The sequence below is a fragment of the Cavia porcellus genome, unplaced genomic scaffold (genome assembly GCF_034190915.1).
Source record: "Cavia porcellus strain 051 isolate PalLab524CR breed Dunkin Hartley unplaced genomic scaffold, mCavPor4.1 scaffold_25, whole genome shotgun sequence".
NCBI lineage: Eukaryota > Metazoa > Chordata > Mammalia > Rodentia > Caviidae > Cavia > Cavia porcellus.
In genome coordinates this window covers 15066590-15084689 of record NW_026947508.1, presented here as the reverse complement: position 1 = coordinate 15084689, position 18100 = coordinate 15066590, and the positions used below count along the sequence as shown (strand labels likewise).

At 51.9% G+C, this 18100-nt stretch overlaps 1 protein-coding gene and 1 long non-coding RNA gene across 21 annotated transcripts in view; one reads left to right on the top strand and one right to left on the bottom strand.

The window, feature by feature from the left end:
• Positions 1-13475, top strand: part of Pla2g2c (phospholipase A2 group IIC) — a 66304-nt gene extending 52829 nt beyond the window's left edge. For 6 of the 20 annotated variants that reach the window (XM_063235650.1, XM_063235654.1, XM_063235652.1 and 3 more), the window contains 3 exons: positions 3976-4120; positions 6048-6151; positions 12568-13475. In XM_063235650.1, the coding sequence (XP_063091720.1) occupies positions 3976-4120; positions 6048-6151; positions 12568-12737 (419 nt within the window). In that variant the 3' untranslated portion in view covers positions 12738-13475. The other 14 variants (XM_063235642.1, XM_063235641.1, XM_063235640.1 and 11 more) reach the window with 11 other exon arrangements.
• On the bottom strand, positions 10028-17340 carry LOC134472941 (uncharacterized). The gene is made up of 3 exons (XR_010042976.1): positions 15522-17340; positions 10439-15216; positions 10028-10212 (listed from the first exon to the last, which is right to left on the bottom strand). It is a non-coding gene; the product is annotated as an uncharacterized LOC134472941 (long non-coding RNA).
• Positions 17341-18100: the final 760 nt, after the last annotated feature.

Genomic DNA, 18100 nt, shown 5'->3' with positions numbered 1-18100 from the left:
CTTGGTTTCCTCATATGTCAAGCAGGGTAGTGGCAGTAGGTTTGAGGTAAAGAGGAATTGGGAGCAAAAAACAAATTTAAGGGAATTCAGGCCTCCTCAAAATTCACATCTTTGAAGATGCTTTCTGTGACCCACCCAGGAGAGTGCATTGCTCCTGCTTCTGAGCTCAAAGCCATTTATTTATACAACTGCTAGAGGATGCTTGTCACTCTCCATGGGCTGATTTGGCTCCCTGGAAACGAATTCTGAGCCAGAGAAGTGCATTGCTGGGAGGCTCTCAGGGGAAGTTAGTGGGAGCTGAACAGGGAAAGACTGGGGAAAAGGAGCCTGTGACATGGTTTGAGAAGCTGGTACACAGAGGGACAAGCTGACCGAGCTAGACAGTGACATATAGAAGAAGTTGCTGAGGTCTTGGCCAATCCTCCAGGGAGTTCTAGGGGTGATGTGGCTTCTCAGAGATGTTCTGAAAGAGGCAAGGGACCGCTCAGTTTAAACCATCACCTAGCCAGGCACTGGCTAGAGTTGACTCCGCCCCAGGAAGGGTCATAATCTTGGCCACATGGTTCCTTGCAGTGGCGAACAGTTCCCACTGAGTGAGAGTGCCGGGCATGCTCTCCTCCATGAGACTGGGAACCCTTCCAGCAGCAGTGGAGAAGCAAGCCTAGAATTTCTGCCCCCCCAGGGCTTTTGGCCTATATTTGCCTGTTTGGGATCCAAGGCCAGCTTGGCAGCCTTGCTTGGGCCGGAATCTTCTCATTAGTAGAGCACACAGTTGGTGCTTAATAAACGCCTGTCAGATTTCATTATCAGCCATGCACCCAGGCCCCTTTCTTGTCATTACCTGCTTGTCTGAAAGCTGTAAGATCCTTCTTTGTAGACCAAACCTGCACGTGGTGATTTTTTTTCAGACTCAAAGGAGAAAAATGAAGCAAGCCTGTAGAGACAGAACTTAATTAGCCACACTGAAATTGACATGAAGGTTGCCTGGGACCTGGCTCACCAGAATTTTGCCAAAGAGGGACAAGATAGCAAAGGCACCAGGTGAACTCTCCCAGGGCTCTGCGGCATGATGGTCACTCTGATGTTTTCCTAGGTGCTGTTGTCACTGGATGAAAACCTAGCTGCAGCTCAAACATGCCAACTTCTCCAGCTTCAATGGAGCTCTTGTTCGTGTTCCGAGTTCCGATGGTATCAGATCTGGCCTGATTTATGATGGGCCCACATAGACCACTTGGAGCGAGGGAAAGCTGTGGACTGATCACGTGGCAGCTCCACAGCAGGGGCGGAAGCCTGCATTCTCCTCCTCCGCTGTCCCTGGGGAAATGTGCCTCGGAGTCATCACACTGCTGGTAGCAATGACAGTGCTGTGTTTACCTGTTCCTGTGGTTTAAAATGCAAACCAATTTTATTTTCATGATTCCATCTGGTCCCCACAGGTCTGTGGAGCAGGCAGCTTCATGACTGCGAGGAATTCGCTCAACCTCTCTGAGCATCCTTTACTCCTCTCCAAAGTGATAAGAGAAACTTAAATTGTTACGAGGATTGTGTAATGTGACGGCCATGATATCTTAAAGTTTCTTAATAAAGGTTTGACATTACTGATAGGGATTTTCAGTCTCATTTTACAGGAGAGGAAACTGAGCCTCAGAGAGGGTGATTTTTTGATTAAAATATCAGGGTAGGGAAGAAGGGAAACACCAAGTGGTGAGGTGAAGAGAACCAGGTTTTTGTTCCACTAGGAACAGTGTGTGTCCCATTTAAACTTGGGAACAGAGGGACTACTCACTCCTCCCAAGGGGAAAAAATAGTCAAAGGGATAATGTTGCCAAAGAAACTTAAAAAAAAAACTACCAAAAAAGTACAACACTTGCACTTTTCAAACAATCGAGGCCTTCTTACTTTTTTCTAAGTAGGTCTAAATAGCAGGAATGGTATCATGTTCAGAGATAATTAGCTTGGAAGAAGATCTCTCTGAACCTTCCACTGAAAGCTTCCAAAGGCCTGAGTGATAGAGGGTGTTTTGTGTCCAAATGGCCTTGTCCCATTTTGGTCACTTCCTCCTCAAACAGACGTTCAGCTGTAGACAAAGGCAGAACCCTGGTGCCCAGGACCCCCCAGTCTCCTCTGAAATGAAGGTCATTGCCATTCTCATTGTCTTCGTCTCCTGCTGTAAGTAGCAAGTCAGCTGGGAGGGTGCCAGGATGTTGTCTTCTTGTCTGCGTCATTGGGGTGGCCCCTCCTGAGGTGGCATCAAGGGAGGAATGTAACTCAGAGAGAGAACAAGAGTGGGACAGGCTCCCACCGGAGTTCCCCTGCTTCGGTCTCTGCTCTCAGATCCTAGGAATTTCTCGGAAATAGAAGGCTGCCAACCACGTACCAAGAAGAGGACCTTAGGTATGGCTTACCATTCCCAGTCCCAGGAGGATTTGCCCTTTGGATACTAGCCGGTTACCTTTATCCAGCGTCATGTGGATTCTGGTACAAAGCTGCAGGCATAGCTGGGGGTTTAGCTCAGTGGTATAAGTGCCTGCTTGGCAAACTCGAGGTCGTGAGTTCAGTCTCCGGCACACACACACAAAAAGCTCCCCAAAACCCCCCAAAACTGCAGGCATGAATCTGTGAGGATTAACTGTTATCAGAGTAGTTAATTTTTATTTGAAAGATGTGGGGATCACTTGGTCCTTCCGAGTCGTTGTACGCAGGGAGCAGGCGTACACCTTTGCAAAGTGAGCAAGGGCTTTCCAGGGAGACCGCTTGGGTTGTTTCAGAAAGCTCGGTTGTGGCTGCCTTAGTCAAATAGGAACTGGTCCAAATCCATTTTTTCTTTTCTTTTCAGATCCATTTTTTCCCTGTCTGTTGCAGCTGTGTAGCAATAACTTTTGGCTCCCTAAATAACACGTGAAAACCAGGTTTCTGTCTTTCCCTTAGTGAGTGGTAGAATTTATAGTTTTCAAAATTGTGGTACAGTGTGGCCCCGCCTTCCTCCTCATGATCCCCCACCGACCTCCAGCCGCACTTCTCGACAAGACATCGAACACAGCAGTGAGACCACGAGGTGCCTGAACTCTGTCCTCGTTGTAGTTGTTCTAGTTCATGTGCTTACTGTATTGCCATTGCAAAACCGGATTACACTTGTAATTAGAAAGTCAAATAAATAAGAATTTAGTGAGTAGGCACAGCCCTTCCCCACCCTTCCCGGAGCACAGTCCTCTATGTCCGAATGCAACCGCTCTTAAGAATTTGGTACCTTCACAAGCGCATGCGCGTGCACACACACACACACACATGCACACACACCCTTGTAATAGGGAAGGTAATGCACACTTATCATTAGAAAAACAGCATAGGAGTAGAGCAAGTAGGCTGTCTGTTTCTTTATCTCCCTCCTCAGTCCCACCTCCCAGTGTTTCTCAATCGGTGGACCTGGGGGTGGTTTCCAATGTTCTGATACCACAAATAACACTGCAGTAAACATCCTTTTATATATACCCGTGGCCACTTTTGTAAGCATTTTGTAGAAGTAAAAATTGTTGGGCCCACGTGAATTTGCCATATAAAAGACTAGATTGATGCTGTCTGTCTTCTTATATATTTTGTTTCTCTGTGAGGCGTGTATGGCTGTAATACCCACAGGGACTGGCATGTCTGGCCCTGAACTTGCCCCATGCACACTGCATCAGAGCTGAGGGGCTTCCTGCCTAGGATGTGGTTTTCTGCTTCTAGGGGGAAGCTGGTGGGCAGGAGACCATTGTCATAAGTGTCAGGGAACCTGGGTGCTCACTCTGGGCTTGCAACAGACACTGTGTTACCATTAAATTTAGCCTCCTTTTCTTTTTCACAGAAGAGGCTGATAGATAACCCAACCTATGTTCAGGGCTCTGGTGATGACCTCCATGCACGGCACTCTGGGGAGGGGTTGGCAAGGTAATATCAGACTCACCACAATCTCTGTCACTCTTTGTTTTCCATTGGCAGTGATGGCCCCCACCCTCGGCAGCTTCTGGCAGTTCCAGAGGATGGTCAAGCATGTCACAGGGCGGAGCGCCTTCTTCTCCTATTATGGATATGGCTGCTACTGTGGGCTCGGGGGCAAAGGGGTCCCTGTGGATGACACTGACAGGTGGGTGCAGAGACGCCAAGACTGCCCAGCGTTTGCTTTGCACTGAAGCCCGTGCCTGAAGCCAGAGAGAGGGCATTAGGGTTCTGTGCGGCAAGTAGCAGAAACCGTGTGAAGCCACCATGAAAATAGACTGAATGGGAGTCACAGGGTGTGTCCTGAGGAGCTCAGGGCCAGGCAAGCTTCTTGAACGTGTGACCTCTGAAGCTGCACCAGGCTGACACTCCTCAGGCCTCCACGGGGTTTATGCTCTGCTGTCACTTTCTTGAATTCTTAATAAGGGGCCTTTCATTCTCTTTTGCTCTGGGCCCTGCACATTATGGATTCAGTCCTGCCCAGAGTTCTAGAAACCTTTTAAGACTTACCTAGCAAATGTGCTTTTTTCTTAACATCCCAATTTTTAGGACTACATGTGTGGCAAGCCTGCCCTGCTGGCTCACAGCCCTGATTTCCCATTCCAGGAGTAAGAATCCAAGTGGCCCAGTTTTGAGAAGTCATCCATCTGGGTGAGGGCATGTGGCACAAACCTGGCTTCCAGGCTTATTCCTAAGAACAGGGTTGGGGTGCATAAATGCCTACAAACAGTGGATGTGGGGAGGAAATGGGGTACCTTGTATATCATTTCATTTGAAGAAACAGGAAGGAAAAATGCTCTTTCTACATTTGACCTAGCAGGGATAAGTGTCCCTGTGGGGTCTAAAATATCACTGCTAGAGTTTGAATTCCTTGGGCTTATTCAAAGAACCTTGGAATATTCCAGCTGGAAAGACCCCAGAGCCCTGGCAAGGCCTCCACACTTATGAAATGCCCGTCATGGGCCAATCATGGGGGCCAAGCTTCATCCTCCCAGTGAACATGGGAGGCAGTGTCACCACCCCACTTTACAAGTGAGGACAGTGAGGATCCCAGGCTGAGAGTCGCTAAACCTGCCATGCCCACGCATCCAGCTCCTAAGGTGCAAGCCAGGTTTTGAATGAGAATCTCAACTTCCACAGCCTTTGCTTGATGATCTGTACCTCTCTTACCTGCATTCAAAGGTGGATTTGAAATTTAGGACTATTAGCCAAGCTGATAGAGGGCCAAGAGCCAGCCTGGAGGTGAGATCAGGAAGGGAGAAGACACATGGCCTTTTTCTTGGTGTTTTTGGGTCTTGGAATCCAATCCTGTGTTTCTGCATGTCTGCTGATGGCTCAGCATTGAAGGAAACAGGCTGAGACTACCCTGCACTTGTCTGCCCCCCTTGGATGCCCTGCTGCCCAGCATCCAGCCAGCTGCAACAGCAAAGCTTGCATCTGTGTTTGCTGACAGCTGTCTCCTTAGAGACCATCACGGTGCCTGACCTGTAGAAGGTGCTCAGTTAAAATGCTTCAGTGGATGAATGAATCCCCGGGACCTAGACCTGAGACCTGGATCTGTCATTTTCCAGCTGTGTAATTTTGGGAAATTGACCTCTCTGAATCTCCTTTCTCCTCTTACAAAATTGAAACAATGATTGACTTTATAGGATGGCAGCATGGTACAGAAAGCAGTAGATGCTGGAGGGGACTCAGTTAGTGTTACTTGTTATTTTTATTAGTCTAAATATAAGTCAGTTTTCCATACCCACAGGCCCCAACTTCAGATAAAAAATATTAAAAAGAAATATAAAGGCATCTGCATTGATCGTGTACAGGCTTCTAGTTTGCTTGGCACGATTCCCCAGAGAGTTCATTATAACAAGTATCTACATTGCATTAGGTGTGGTAAATCTAGAGATGCTTTGCAGTATTGGGGAGGATGTATGCAGTTATGTGCAAATACCAGGGACCTGAGCAAAGGTGCTGAGATCCAGGGGGTCTTGGAGCCACTCCCCTTAGATGCAGAGGGACAGCACTGTCAGTAATCACCTGCCCCGCACCCAGTGCCTCATCTCCCTCTCCTCTGGCTCCAGATGCTGCCGGGCCCATGACTGCTGCTACAAGAAACTGAAGGAGCTTGGCTGCCAGCCCTTGTTGAGCAGCTACCAGTTCCACATCATCAACGGAACAGTGGTCTGTGAGTAGCTTTTGCTATAGCAAAATGTCTTTGAATCTCGGTCTTTCTTAATCTCTCCATGATCCAGTAATCTTTTAGGAGAGAGGGCTTTCCCAAGTGTTTTGAGAGAGAAAAGGGTAAATCTGGGAACCAGGGTTTCTTGGAAAGTCCTGGCTTGGTCTTGCCCTAGTCTCTCTTACTCACAAGGGTATCTCCAGCACTTCTGGGAGTCCAGAGCCTGGTATATAGTACCTGCTCAAGAAAGTATGCTTACTTTGAGATCACACAGACTTTGCAGCTTTCCCTGGCAATGGTTGCTGTTTAGAATATTCTTCCTTGTTTTTGTCACGTGCTAACAAAATGGCCCAGCTGTCCTTCAGCTGAATAAATATTTGTTAACAATTCATGGCACACAAATTGTGATCAATATCTTGGGGGACACAGAAGTAACTAGGAGGGAAACAGGAAGGGAGCTTCTACGTTATTGAGGTCACTCAAGGAGGAGAGAAAGAGCTGGCATGGGCAAGAATACCAAAGGTCTACGCATGGGCAGTAGCCCTGGGATCCCAGAGCAGGCCCTGGGACTGGTGGGGGTACGTGCAGTGCAGGGCAAGTGTGGTCTAAAGAGAAAACACTCCTGAAGACTCTGGGTCATGGCCTTGTATAAGATCCATCTACTCCAGTGTAGCTACATGGTTTGGCGGGCAGCTCACCATCTGCATGGCCTTGTGGAGTTGCGGAGTCTCTTTCCTGACAGGCATGCTACTCAGAGTGGCAAGTGTTTCCGAAGCTCATCTGTTTCCTTGGAGCTCAGGGAACTACCTACTCATCTTCACTCAGCCCCCAGCGGGGAGACACATCTCCCCTCACCCCCATGTTGGATGCTTAGTCCTCAGACCTAGGTCTCCCCAGTGGTGTCCCCCCTCAGGATTCCAGCTCGGAATACCCCAAGACCTAGAGACTGGGTTGTGGGGTCTCCCCAGTGTCAGGTGCAAATCCTGAAACATGGTGGACTCAGGGCTCAGACTCCTGCAGTAGAAGACCAGGTTCAGCTCAGGTGGCCACTCCCCTGCAAAGCCCCTGCTCCATGACTCTTGACTGGGAGCCTCCATGAGAATCCTGAGTTGCAGTTCTCTATCCCTAATCATCACACTTCTGTGACATCCTCAAGGTCACAGCCAGGGGAAGGGAAGGCATCAGGACCTGGTGGGTGGGGCGGGGCCAAAAAGGCTGGAGAAGGCCCCTCACAGTATTGTTTGCTTCGGCACTAGCCTGATGCCTCCTGAGGTCAGAATCGAGCTTCTGATGCTCCACCCCAAATGGGGGAGTGCTGTTACTGGGCTCATGGCTATTGACTGGCAAGGAAGAAGTGTACAACAAAGGTAACTTTTCCAACCTGGCTCACAGTCTTGCTTTTTCATGGCTCCCTTTTGCCATTCTTCATCTTGGTCTGAACATCTGTCACATCAAGTGTCATCTTATGGTTGAGAAGGCCTCACTTTGGAGAAGGATGCTTAAGAGCGTCCCGCTCCCTCAGATGTTCCCCATAAAGTGCAGGGATCAGTGGGAAGAGCAAAGTGAACTCTGAGTGGGTAGAGAGAACCTTTCTCTACTGAGGGCAGCCAAGTTTCCACCCTGGTTCTGGCAGACTGGCTGCTCATGAGTGCTGAGGGCTGAACTGGGCACTGCGTGCTCCCAGTTCAAGGCCCCAGGAAATGGACAAAGTGCAGACAAGTGACTGGGGTACAAGCTGGAGTCCCAGAAGGTGACACATGGCCCTTGGCCTGCATGTGCTGGATGGTGTTAAGAAGCATAGACAGGGCCCGGGAGTGGTGTGGCCTGTGCTTCCCACACACGAGCCTGCTTGGGACCCTCTCGGAGGAGGCTTCTGCTACAGCACCAGGGTGACAGCATCCCTTTCTGTTGAGAGCCAGGTGACCAGGGCTCTGCAGCAGGCTGCACCCATTCACCAGCTCATTGCTGACTGAATGCTCACTAGGTGCCTGTCCAGTGGGAGCCTAGTGCTGGGGGCCAGGCACAAAGCAAGGTCAGCCTAACCCCTCTCTCCTGCCTTTCGTGATCTTAGGGAAACTCCAGGTGGAAAGCACCCTTGGAGACTATCCAGAGCAGCCCTTCATTACAACCTAGAGATGGGAAGAGTTTGACCCAAGTAACAAGCAGGAGAAAGACACATGGCTCTTGAGTCTTCCCAGTGCCCTGGAACTTCCTGCCTGGCCCAAGTGTCTAGCTTGGCTTTCTCCTCCAGGAAGCAGGGGCAAGAACACGGCAGTTTCTGTGCATCTGTGACAGATGCTTTGCATACAGCACCTTGAATGCCCTGGATAGACCTCTGAGACTCTCTCCATTAACAAAGAGGGCACTGAGGCTCAGAGGTCACACAGCTAGGGAAAGAAGAGTTGGAATTCAGACCCAGGCGGCCTTGCCTTCCGCCATGCTGTGATGTGGACGGTGACAGGCACATGTGTGATGGCAAGGCTGTCTCACAGATGGAAGTCCCAGGGTCCTGCAGTCAGAATGCTCTGTCCCGGCCCAAGGAGGAGAAGGAGGTGCAGATGGAGTTTGGTCTTCTCTAATGCCTCGGATCCTTCCTTTCCTGCTAAGAGGCCTCAGTGTCAGGCAGAGGTGGGCCTGCTCCCAGCTTTGACTCTCCCAGCCAAGCCTTAGGCTCCCCACATGTAAGATGGAGTTAATCACATGCACCTCACAAGTTCTGGGAGGGTTGACCACAGTGACCTGTTAAAGGAGCTGAATGGTAGCAGATGCTCCGCTAAGGCCTTCAATTTGGACAGGGAGGGTTCTTGTTTTGCCAAGGTTTTATTTCTTCTTTCTTTCATGGAAAAACATTAGGTTTTTGTTTTGGTTTATGTTCTTTTCACTGTGCAGAGGTTTCTGAGAAGTCTGCTATACGCTTACCTCCCCTTGAGCTAAGGTCATTAATGCGACTCTTATGGGAGAAGACCTCTTCTGATATCACTGGCGACACCGCAGTTTCAAGTGCTGCCCCTGTAAGGGTTAACCACCTCTCTGAGTTCTGAAATCCAGCACCCAAGCCTGGTCCCAGGTTACCTAGCAACAGGCAGCTGGTGGGGAGGGATGTGGTAGGTGAACAGGGAGGGGAAGGAAGGAAACAACTTGGTCTGTCTGTGTCTCTAAATGCCACTGGAAGATGAGTGCAGGGAAAGGTCTTTGCCCGAACCCAGGAGCCAATTGGCTTGGGGGAGGGACAGCTGCCCTCTGGAAGCCTGCAAGGTAGTTAACCTGCTTTTGAGGGGGCTTACATAAGCACTTGGCATTTGCAAGGACTTTAAGATCACCTAGCAGTGACACCCCCCACCTTCTGCCCACACATACATGCATGTGTTATGCGGGGGACAGGCAAGCTGTGGGAGGCAGAGGCCAGTTCCAGCAACCTGTACCAGTGTCGCCTCCATCTCCAGGCCGCTGATGCCTCCCTCTGCCCATAGGGGAAGACAGTGGCAACTGCTGAAAGTTTAGTTCGCACAGACCTTTCTCATCTGCTGCAGATGATTCCGCACAAGGCTTCACTCACTGACACAGCACTCTCTTCCCCTCCTAGCATTGTCTTTCTCTGAAATTTTGTTCCTTCTTTGTTTACTTATACATTGACCCTTCCACTGCCCACCAGTTTAGAATGTAAGCTCCAAGAGCACGGGGCATGCCTGTCTGGTTTGGGGGTACACTCACACTCACAGAGCCCATGGAGAATGATGCCCTTGGACCTGTGCAATCAGGAAGTGTACTTGCTCCTACCTGTGTCTTGACAAATCAAGCACATGCTAGGAACTTGGTTCCTGTTTGTTTAATGAATGAGTGAAAGAAAAGAATCCAGAAGCAGAGAGTGCAGGTATCTTTATTCTAATTGAAAGCTCAGGAAACGGGTAGAGAGGAGTGACTCGCTTGAGGACGACAGAAGCTACAGATCTGGAGCTAGATCTGGAGCTCACCCAATTAAGGCATCAGCAGCTGGTGGAGAAGGATGAAGTGGTGTTAGGGTCCAGAGATCAGTGATGAGACAGACTCAGCCTCTGACTTGAAGGAGCCTGTGTTGAAGGGAAGGCAAGAGACAGGTTCAGACAGGGATGAGTGCTCTGAAGCTGCCCCAAAAAAGGCGACAGGCTACGAACTGGCGAGGGCTGGGTAGGGAAGGGTGCTGATTTTAGGCAGTTGAGGAAGAATGTCATGGAGGAGGACTTGAGGCCCCAGAGTCAGCGTGGCAGGAGCATGGATACTTGGGAAGGAGCAGAGGTGCCACTTGGCAGTACCCACCTGGATGAGATGTTCATCTTCTCCTTCAAGGGCAGGAGAGCCATCGGCGTGTGTCTGGAAGGGGCATGAGCTGCTCTAACTGTGCTCTAGAAAGATCACTCTGGCTGCCCTGCAGAGCAGTGGGGAGTGTGGAGGGAAGAAGACGTCCCATTAGCATCCAGTTAGGGAGGAGGCTATGTTTCTAGCACTAAGGGGGAGAATGCACAACTTGAACCAAGACAATGACAGAAAGGACACGGAGAAGTGTTAGATGCTGGGTGTGCTTTGGTGGCAGAGTTACCAAGGCCTGAGATGTGAAGGACAAAGAGACCGACTTGGGGCTCTTGACCTGAGCTGTGATAGTGGTGCCATCTCCCAAGCTTGTGAAGCAGGAGGAAGAGCAGATGGACAGCTTGGTCTCCAGTGTAACAATGTTAAGCAGGGGTGGGACCTTAAAGAGGAGGGGCAGGTGGGGGAGGTCACTGGGTCATGGGGATGCTGTCCTCGGAGGAAGAGACTGTTGTAGTGCTGGAGACCCTGTGCTCCTTAGTTCCCATAGTTATTAAATAGCAAGCCTAGCCCCTCCTCAGTGTCTCTGGCAGCCTTCACCCCACCATGGGGATGGGCCCCTACTCCGGGGACTTCTCTGGGAGGGACAGGTTGTCCCTCTGGAGCAAAGTCCCTGCAGAGCTGGGGCTCCATGGATGCAGATGGATTCTCACATGGAGAAGCGGGAGTGGGAGGGCAAAGGTGGCCCGGGTGTCAGGATGAGGAGCAGCAGTGCAAACGTTCCTGGCACATTCCTGAGGGCGAGTAGCAAGGGGCAGCTGAGGCGCCAAGAAATTGCATTTCCTTACAGGAGTGGGAGGACAGCTCCAGCAGGAGTGTGGGCCTCTGCGAGGGAGCATGGCAGATAAACAGGTGCAATCAGTGCTGGACCGGGGGAGGGCGCAGTGCCAGCGGGGCCAGGCTTCTGCCGAGCACTCAGCAGCTGGGAACAGCCACCTGTGGAGCCCACCACCATCCAGGGGAGGAGGTGGGACTCTGCTGCTTCCACCTCCGCCTAGGTGGAGACAGCAATGACAAACCAAGGGATCTGGGGGCCTCCTTCACCTCTCAACTGTACAAAGAGAGTGGACCTGGGGTAGAGCTAGGTAGAGGGGGAAGTGTGCCTTACACCACCCTTGTGCATGGCAATGAGCAAGGAGCATGCTGGGAGAATGGCTGGGGTTGGGGGAAGCTTCGGACCAGGTAGGTTGGGACAGCCTCCCCAACAAGGTGGAATTTGACCAAGACCCAAAGAGTAGCACTGGGAGGTCCTGTGGAGGAGGCTGAGAACAAGAAAATAACATGGGGAAAAGCCCTGGGACAAGACAGAGCAAGACATATAACCTAAAATTTGGCCAGTGCACCTGGAGGAGGGTGAAGGTGGGGGATGGGGTGGAGGTTGCACAGGGACTGGGTGTCTGGGGAGGATCAAGTCATAGTAAGTGTGCTCTGTGGGCCATTACAAGGATTGGGGACATCTTCCCCGAACAGTGGGAAACCATGGTGGGGCAGTAAGCAGGCGAGGCCGCATTCAGGCACAGCGTAAGCCTGTGCCTGCTTATTTCTTTCCACAGAGGAGGAGGGGCCTGTGATGATGGGATATGGGTAGTGGTCAGGACAATGGAGAAAAGAGAGCAGAGCGTGAATATCCGTAACAGCAGTCGGGGCCAAGTGTGGACAGTGACAAGAGAGGAGGAAATGAGGTGGCCCCTAGTTTTCTGGCCCCTGTCAGAGTCCATGCCATTACTGAGTGTGGAGGAAGGACAGGCTGGGCTGGAGGCGTGGTTCCTCAGGTATCTACACAGGATGGGGAGCAGGCAGCTGGAAACATGAGACAAGCTCTGACCCCTTGGCCTGGGTGCTGCCCAGGTGCAGTGATTTGGCCTCTCCATGCAGCGTACCCTGCCTACCCCCTCTGGCTTCTTTCTCAGCTTCTCTGCAGCAGCTGGATGCCCGGATGTAGTGAGGAAGGGTCTGAGGATGAAGGCAAAGGACTCCTGGCTTCTTCCCTTGCCATCCTCAGCCCTTGGTCCCCACAGTTCAGTGACAGCTGAGCCCTAGGATGAGAAGGGGACCTCAGTTGACCCTGTGTGTCTCTGCAGGTGGATGCACCCTGGGTCCCAGTAGCAGCTGCCTCTGCGGGCTGAAAGCCTGTGAGTGTGACAAGCGATCCGTGTACTGCTTCAAAGACAGCCTGCCCACCTATGAGAAAAACTTCAAGCAGTTCTTCTTCAGCCGGCCGCAGTGCAGTGGACACAAGCACCAGTGCTAGGGAGGCCACTGTCCTCGTTGCTGCTGCTCCCTGTTCCAGGAAGCCACCTCCTGGCATGCCCTTCACCACTGCCACCACCTCGGCTGCACCCCTCTCTCCATACCCGAGGTCTGGGGCCCAGAAACGGAGAAGCACTCATGCTCTTCGGAGGGAGACTGAACATACATATCTACTAAATCACGAATATTTCTGCACAGTAGTGAGGGCTATGAAGCAACAGAATAAAGCCACAGGATACAGAGATGCCCCCAACCACCCTTCCAGGAAGGTTCTAGGATGGGAGAATCTCCTGGATCACTCCCAAACTCTCCTTCAACTCCCACCCCAGATCAGGATTGGGGCAGACTTGGGAAACAGACCCATGACATAAATCTGGCTGGGGACAAAGGAGAGGTCCTGAGAGACATTCTTGGAGTTTGGCTCTCATTTGCTCAAGATCCTCCCTCTAAACCCACAGGTAGGCAAGAAATTGATGCTGATTTCCTGTCTCAGGACCCAGAGCGCCTCAGAGTTCAGTAGCTGACCGTGCTGCTGGGAGGTGGGGCTGGTTGCAGCTGGGTCGCTGGGTTGTGACGTGGAACAGTGCGGTGGTCTCTTTCTGAGCGTCTGCTTCCACTTCCTGGCTACAATGGCTCGCTGGGTATCCCTCCTCCGCTGTGCCCTTCCGCATGCGTGTCCACCGACCCTGGATGGAACCCACTAGAAACCGTGAGCTAAATAAACCTCATTTCCTTTTCAGTTGTGGATGTCAGGCATTTTGTTCCAGCCATGAGAAAGTGACTAGCACATGATCTGATCTGGGTGGATTTTGATGTTACAGTCACAGCTGGAACAGGAAGTTGCAAACCTGGCATGATTGTTTTTGCCTCTCTGCGCACTAGAAAGCTCTGTATGCCTGTCCCGCCCCTTCTGTCTGAACTGGCTGTGTGGCCTGCGCTGTTCAGTGGAATGCAGTGGGAGTGATGGCCCAGATAGAGGGCTCAGGGTGGGAAGTGCAGAGCATTCCTCTAGGCTACCTGCCTCCGCCTGCAGAAAGCCTGGGCTGGCCTGCAGATAAGCAGAGCCCACCTGGACCAGCATCACAGGCTCAGTTGTCTCAGCTGAGACTTCAGCCAGGCCCAGCAAAGCCAACTCATGGGTGGCCACAAACACCTGAGAAAGCCTAGTAGTGATAAAAGCAACTGACTACCCAGATGAACCCCCCGACACAGGGCACTGTGAGCTACATAAAGGCTGCTGTTTTAAACTGTGATGTTTTGGTGTGGATCCTTATATCCAAAAACTAATGGATGTCACTGGTCTCAGATCACTGAGATGTCTGCATTCTCAGCACTGTCCCAGACCTGGAGGCCATTGAAATGTTGTTACATGGACCCTAATGCTTCCCTGGTAGGCATGGAAGGGAGGGTCTGACTTTTGTAATGATGGAGGACACATGGATTCAGTCAGTGGTTCACCCAGCCCACATTTACTGAGCATTTGCTATGTGCCAGCAACGATGCTGGGCATCAGGGATTCAGAGACTTCAAGAAAACACACATGAAGCCAGGTCTAAAAATCCTAGGGATCCATCACTCAGGAGGCTGGTGCAGGAGGAGCTATGCAGGTTTGAGGTCAGCCTGACCACAAAGTGAGTTCAAGGCCAGGCTGAACTGTATAGTGAAACCCTGTCTCAGAAAGACAAAATAATAAAATAAAAATCCTTGGGAGACTATACGGAGGGTCATAGATGTTTTTAGAATCCTGACATCAAATCTGGACTGAGAAGGTAACAGGCGTGAAGACAGAAAGGGAAGCAGGAGGGGTCAGAGACGAGGACCCATGGCTTCTCCCTGGCTCAGCCTGCAGTTGCACGGTAACCTGGTCTACCCTCTCCTTCCTTCACCTGCTTGTGTTTAGAAAGCAGGGACGCTGGAGGTCTGTGAACACCAGGGAGGATCAGGGCATGGAACCTGGGTGACCAGGCTGAACTGACTGTACCTCCCCACCTGGAGGGTCCTGAGCACACCAGGACCAGCTCTGTTCTGGGAAGGTATCTGGATGGCAGCCGTGGTAGAGGTAAAGAGGGGCCAGGGTGAGGCTCAGTGTGGATCTTGGGGCTCCAGTGTGAGATCCAGGATGTCCTTTCTGCTCCCAGAGTCCTGCTCCAGGGCTGGTAGTGGAAGGACGGGCTTTAGTTGTAGCATGCCGTGACTCTGAGGAGTCATCTGGGCCTGTCCATGGATGACCTTGATGCTCCTTGGGAAATCTCACTGTGCTTAGGGGGAAGGGAATCATATTGAAGGATCAACTCCAAGCCAGGGCCTGTGCTAGGGTTAGAGAGGTAAAGGTATATCACATTCCAAGGGGTGTGAGGTGGGATGGAGGGCGATGTGACACAGCAAACACGATTGCACAGCATGCTGGGAAACGGTGGAATTGGTCAGCTTGGATCCATGGCCTCTGTCCAGGAGGATCAGGAAGACTTATTCAAGGAATGCTGCAAAAGGAGGAGAAGTTAGGGAGACCAAGTTGGGGTGGACCACACATCCCCAATAGATGAAGAGAATTCAGCAATCTCAAGCTCCTCATCCACCAGCCTCCTGCTTTGCAGCTGACGGTCCTTTCTCCATCTCGGCCCCTCTAGGCCACAAACCAGGCTGCCAACTTCTTAAATCCTGCACCCACATCCAAGCTGTCAGCATAACCTTCCCAAAGCATCTAGATTCTGAAACTTTATAGAACTTCAAATGTTTATATGGAAGAAAAATAAAAAGGAAAATTCTAGAATCAGTTGCCTCTTACCTCATTCATGGTCTCCCGCCATCTTGGGGTCAGAGTGCCATCACTTGTGCCTGGGTTACTGGAACTGGGCCCTAGTCACTCTCTGTGTACCTACCCGCAGCCCTCAGCCTCAGGATGACCGGGTCGACCCATTTTACCGCTATGCCCCTGTGCCAATCGCTTCCCCATCGCCACATCTTTTCAGAGCTACCTACCTGCTACTGCCCTGGCCTTTCCCGTCCTCTCTGGCTTTCCCTCAAGTTCTTTTCTGTCCCCACCATGCACTCTCCCCTCACCCACAGTCCTCTTTGTGGCACTCATGAAGGCAAGGATCTTTGTCCTCTTTATATCTGATGTATTCACGAGTGACCGGAGGTCCAGAAAGCATAGAGAAGGAGAAGCAGCTGAGCAGGGGCTGGGAAAGCCTGCAGAGGTTTGTAATGTTTAGAGTTAGTAAAAAAGACGAGGGACAGGGTCCGGACAAGAAGAGCTTGTGGTCACTCAGAACTCTGGCTGGGACCCTGGAAGCAGCAGCATCTGCGGTGCTCTGAGCTTGCCACCACTCTCCTCACATGCGACCTTGGTCAGCCCAGCTTCCTGGAGCTTCAGGGTCCTCTGAGATCACAGCACTGAAGCCACATGCAGGACGCGCCCGGTGGGGGCCAGGACTCGTGCTGTTGGCTCCCTTCACTGCCTGAGCTGTGTTAGAAGGTTTAAGCCAAATGTGCTTGTACAGCAAATTTAGAGTTCATCCGGCCATGTTTCTTGAGCTCTGGATGAAGCTGTCTTGTGTCAGTGTGGTGGAGTGGGGGGTCCCTCATGGAGGGCTTCTTTGGGGTTCTGCATCTCACCCAGGAGTGGCTGTTGCTCTTTGTGGCTGACTCTGTGAGTGGAGCAGGCAGAGGGAGATTTTCTCTTTCCCATTCCCATGCCAGGGTGTCTGAAAAGTCAGGAAGGGCACAGCAGTTGTTGCGGCTGGGGGCGCTGGGGACAGCTAGCTGGTGAGGAGTGGGTGATTGGGTCTGTGGGTCACTTACCATGTAGACAGGGACCGTGAGGCTGGGTGTCCCCGAGAGGCTGGGTGGCAGATGGGAGAGTCCAGCTGTATTCTCCAAGCCTCAGCAGTTGGAGGAGACAGCCTTCAGGTACCGAGGGCTCACCTTGTCCCAGGCACCTGGAACAGCTGAACACCAGTCCCCAGACAGGTGCCATTAAAGTCCCCAGCCCACTGAGACTTGATGCAGTGAAGGGCTTGCCCAAGGCCACACAGCTAGCAGACTGCAGAGCAGGCATTTGGATCTAGTGCCATCTGACTGTCGCTCTGGGCAGGAACAGGAGAGACTAGGGAGAGGGAGAGCTGGGGGGCTGCCCCCAGGTTCACAGTGGGCAGGACCCTACATTCTGGTTCTGGCTGGTGCTGAGGATGCACAGGGCTGGGGCAGCTGGATTGAAGACATTGGAGAGAAGGAGCAATCCTTGTGGTGACAAGGATCTCACAGAAGCTTGTTTTCCTCTCTGGGCCTCGGTGTCCTTTTGGCAGTGAACACTGACACTTGTGTGCCCCTCTTCCTTCCCGGGGTGCTTTCTGGTGGCCCCTAGCACTGGCTGCTCATTAGAAGGACATAGCTAGAGAAGCTGGGGAGGAAAAGGCTGCCTCTCTCCAGTCCTGGTCAAGGCTGGGCACAGAAGGTGATGGCTTTAGGGCCCCATTGATGTTTAGGTCAGGTAGAGTGCCCAGGCACCAGCTGTGGTTTGGGGACAATAAATGCCCTCAGAACCTGGCTTTCTCTGTTTTTCTTCCCTTCCTCCTCCTCCTCCTCTACCTCCTGCTCCGCCTCCTCTTTTCCTCCCTCTCCTCCTCTCCTTCCTCCTCCTCCCCTTCCTCCTCCTCCCTCTCTCCTTTCCCCTCCTCCTCCCCATCCACCCTCCCCCACCCTCCCCCCTTACCCTCCTTTCTCTCCCCGTCACACCCACATACTGAGAGCCAAGTTCCTTGCGAAGCTACAGCTTTGATTCTGTTTGAGGGGAAAAAGTTGCAGACACTCGACTTCTACCAACAGCTCCTCCTACCGGCTCCTCTTGGCCATTGTGACCCCGAGGACTTCGGGCCCCCTTGTGACCCCAAAGTACTCGGTCTTGTCTTGTCTTGTCTGACGGTTTCTGTCCTCCCTGCCAGGCCCTGTGCCTCGATATTCTCATCCTTGACTGCATTTAACAACCAAGCCTCTCAAATGCACCCCAGTATTAATCGCGCCGTACAGAAGGTGGGAAGCAGAGGCTAACGGGGTGAAGTGATTTGCCCAAGGCCACGCAGCCTGTGAGAAACTGAGCTGGGAGCGCCACCCCGTCTGCTGAGGGCTTCCAGGGCCTCTCCTTGTGTGTGCCGGTGGTGGTAATAAGATGGTAGAGGGGATCCTAACAAGGTCCTTGTTTCCTCTGGTCATTGTTTGCCTAGGGCCGGGTCTTTTCACAGCGGAGGGTGGAGGTGCAGAGGAGCACTTGTGGTGACTGCTAATGGTCACTAGGTGTCGCCCAAATTCTAGAAAAGAGTTGGTCCGGAAAAGGAGGGTCTCAAATCTCCAAAAGGGGTGCGGGGGAGG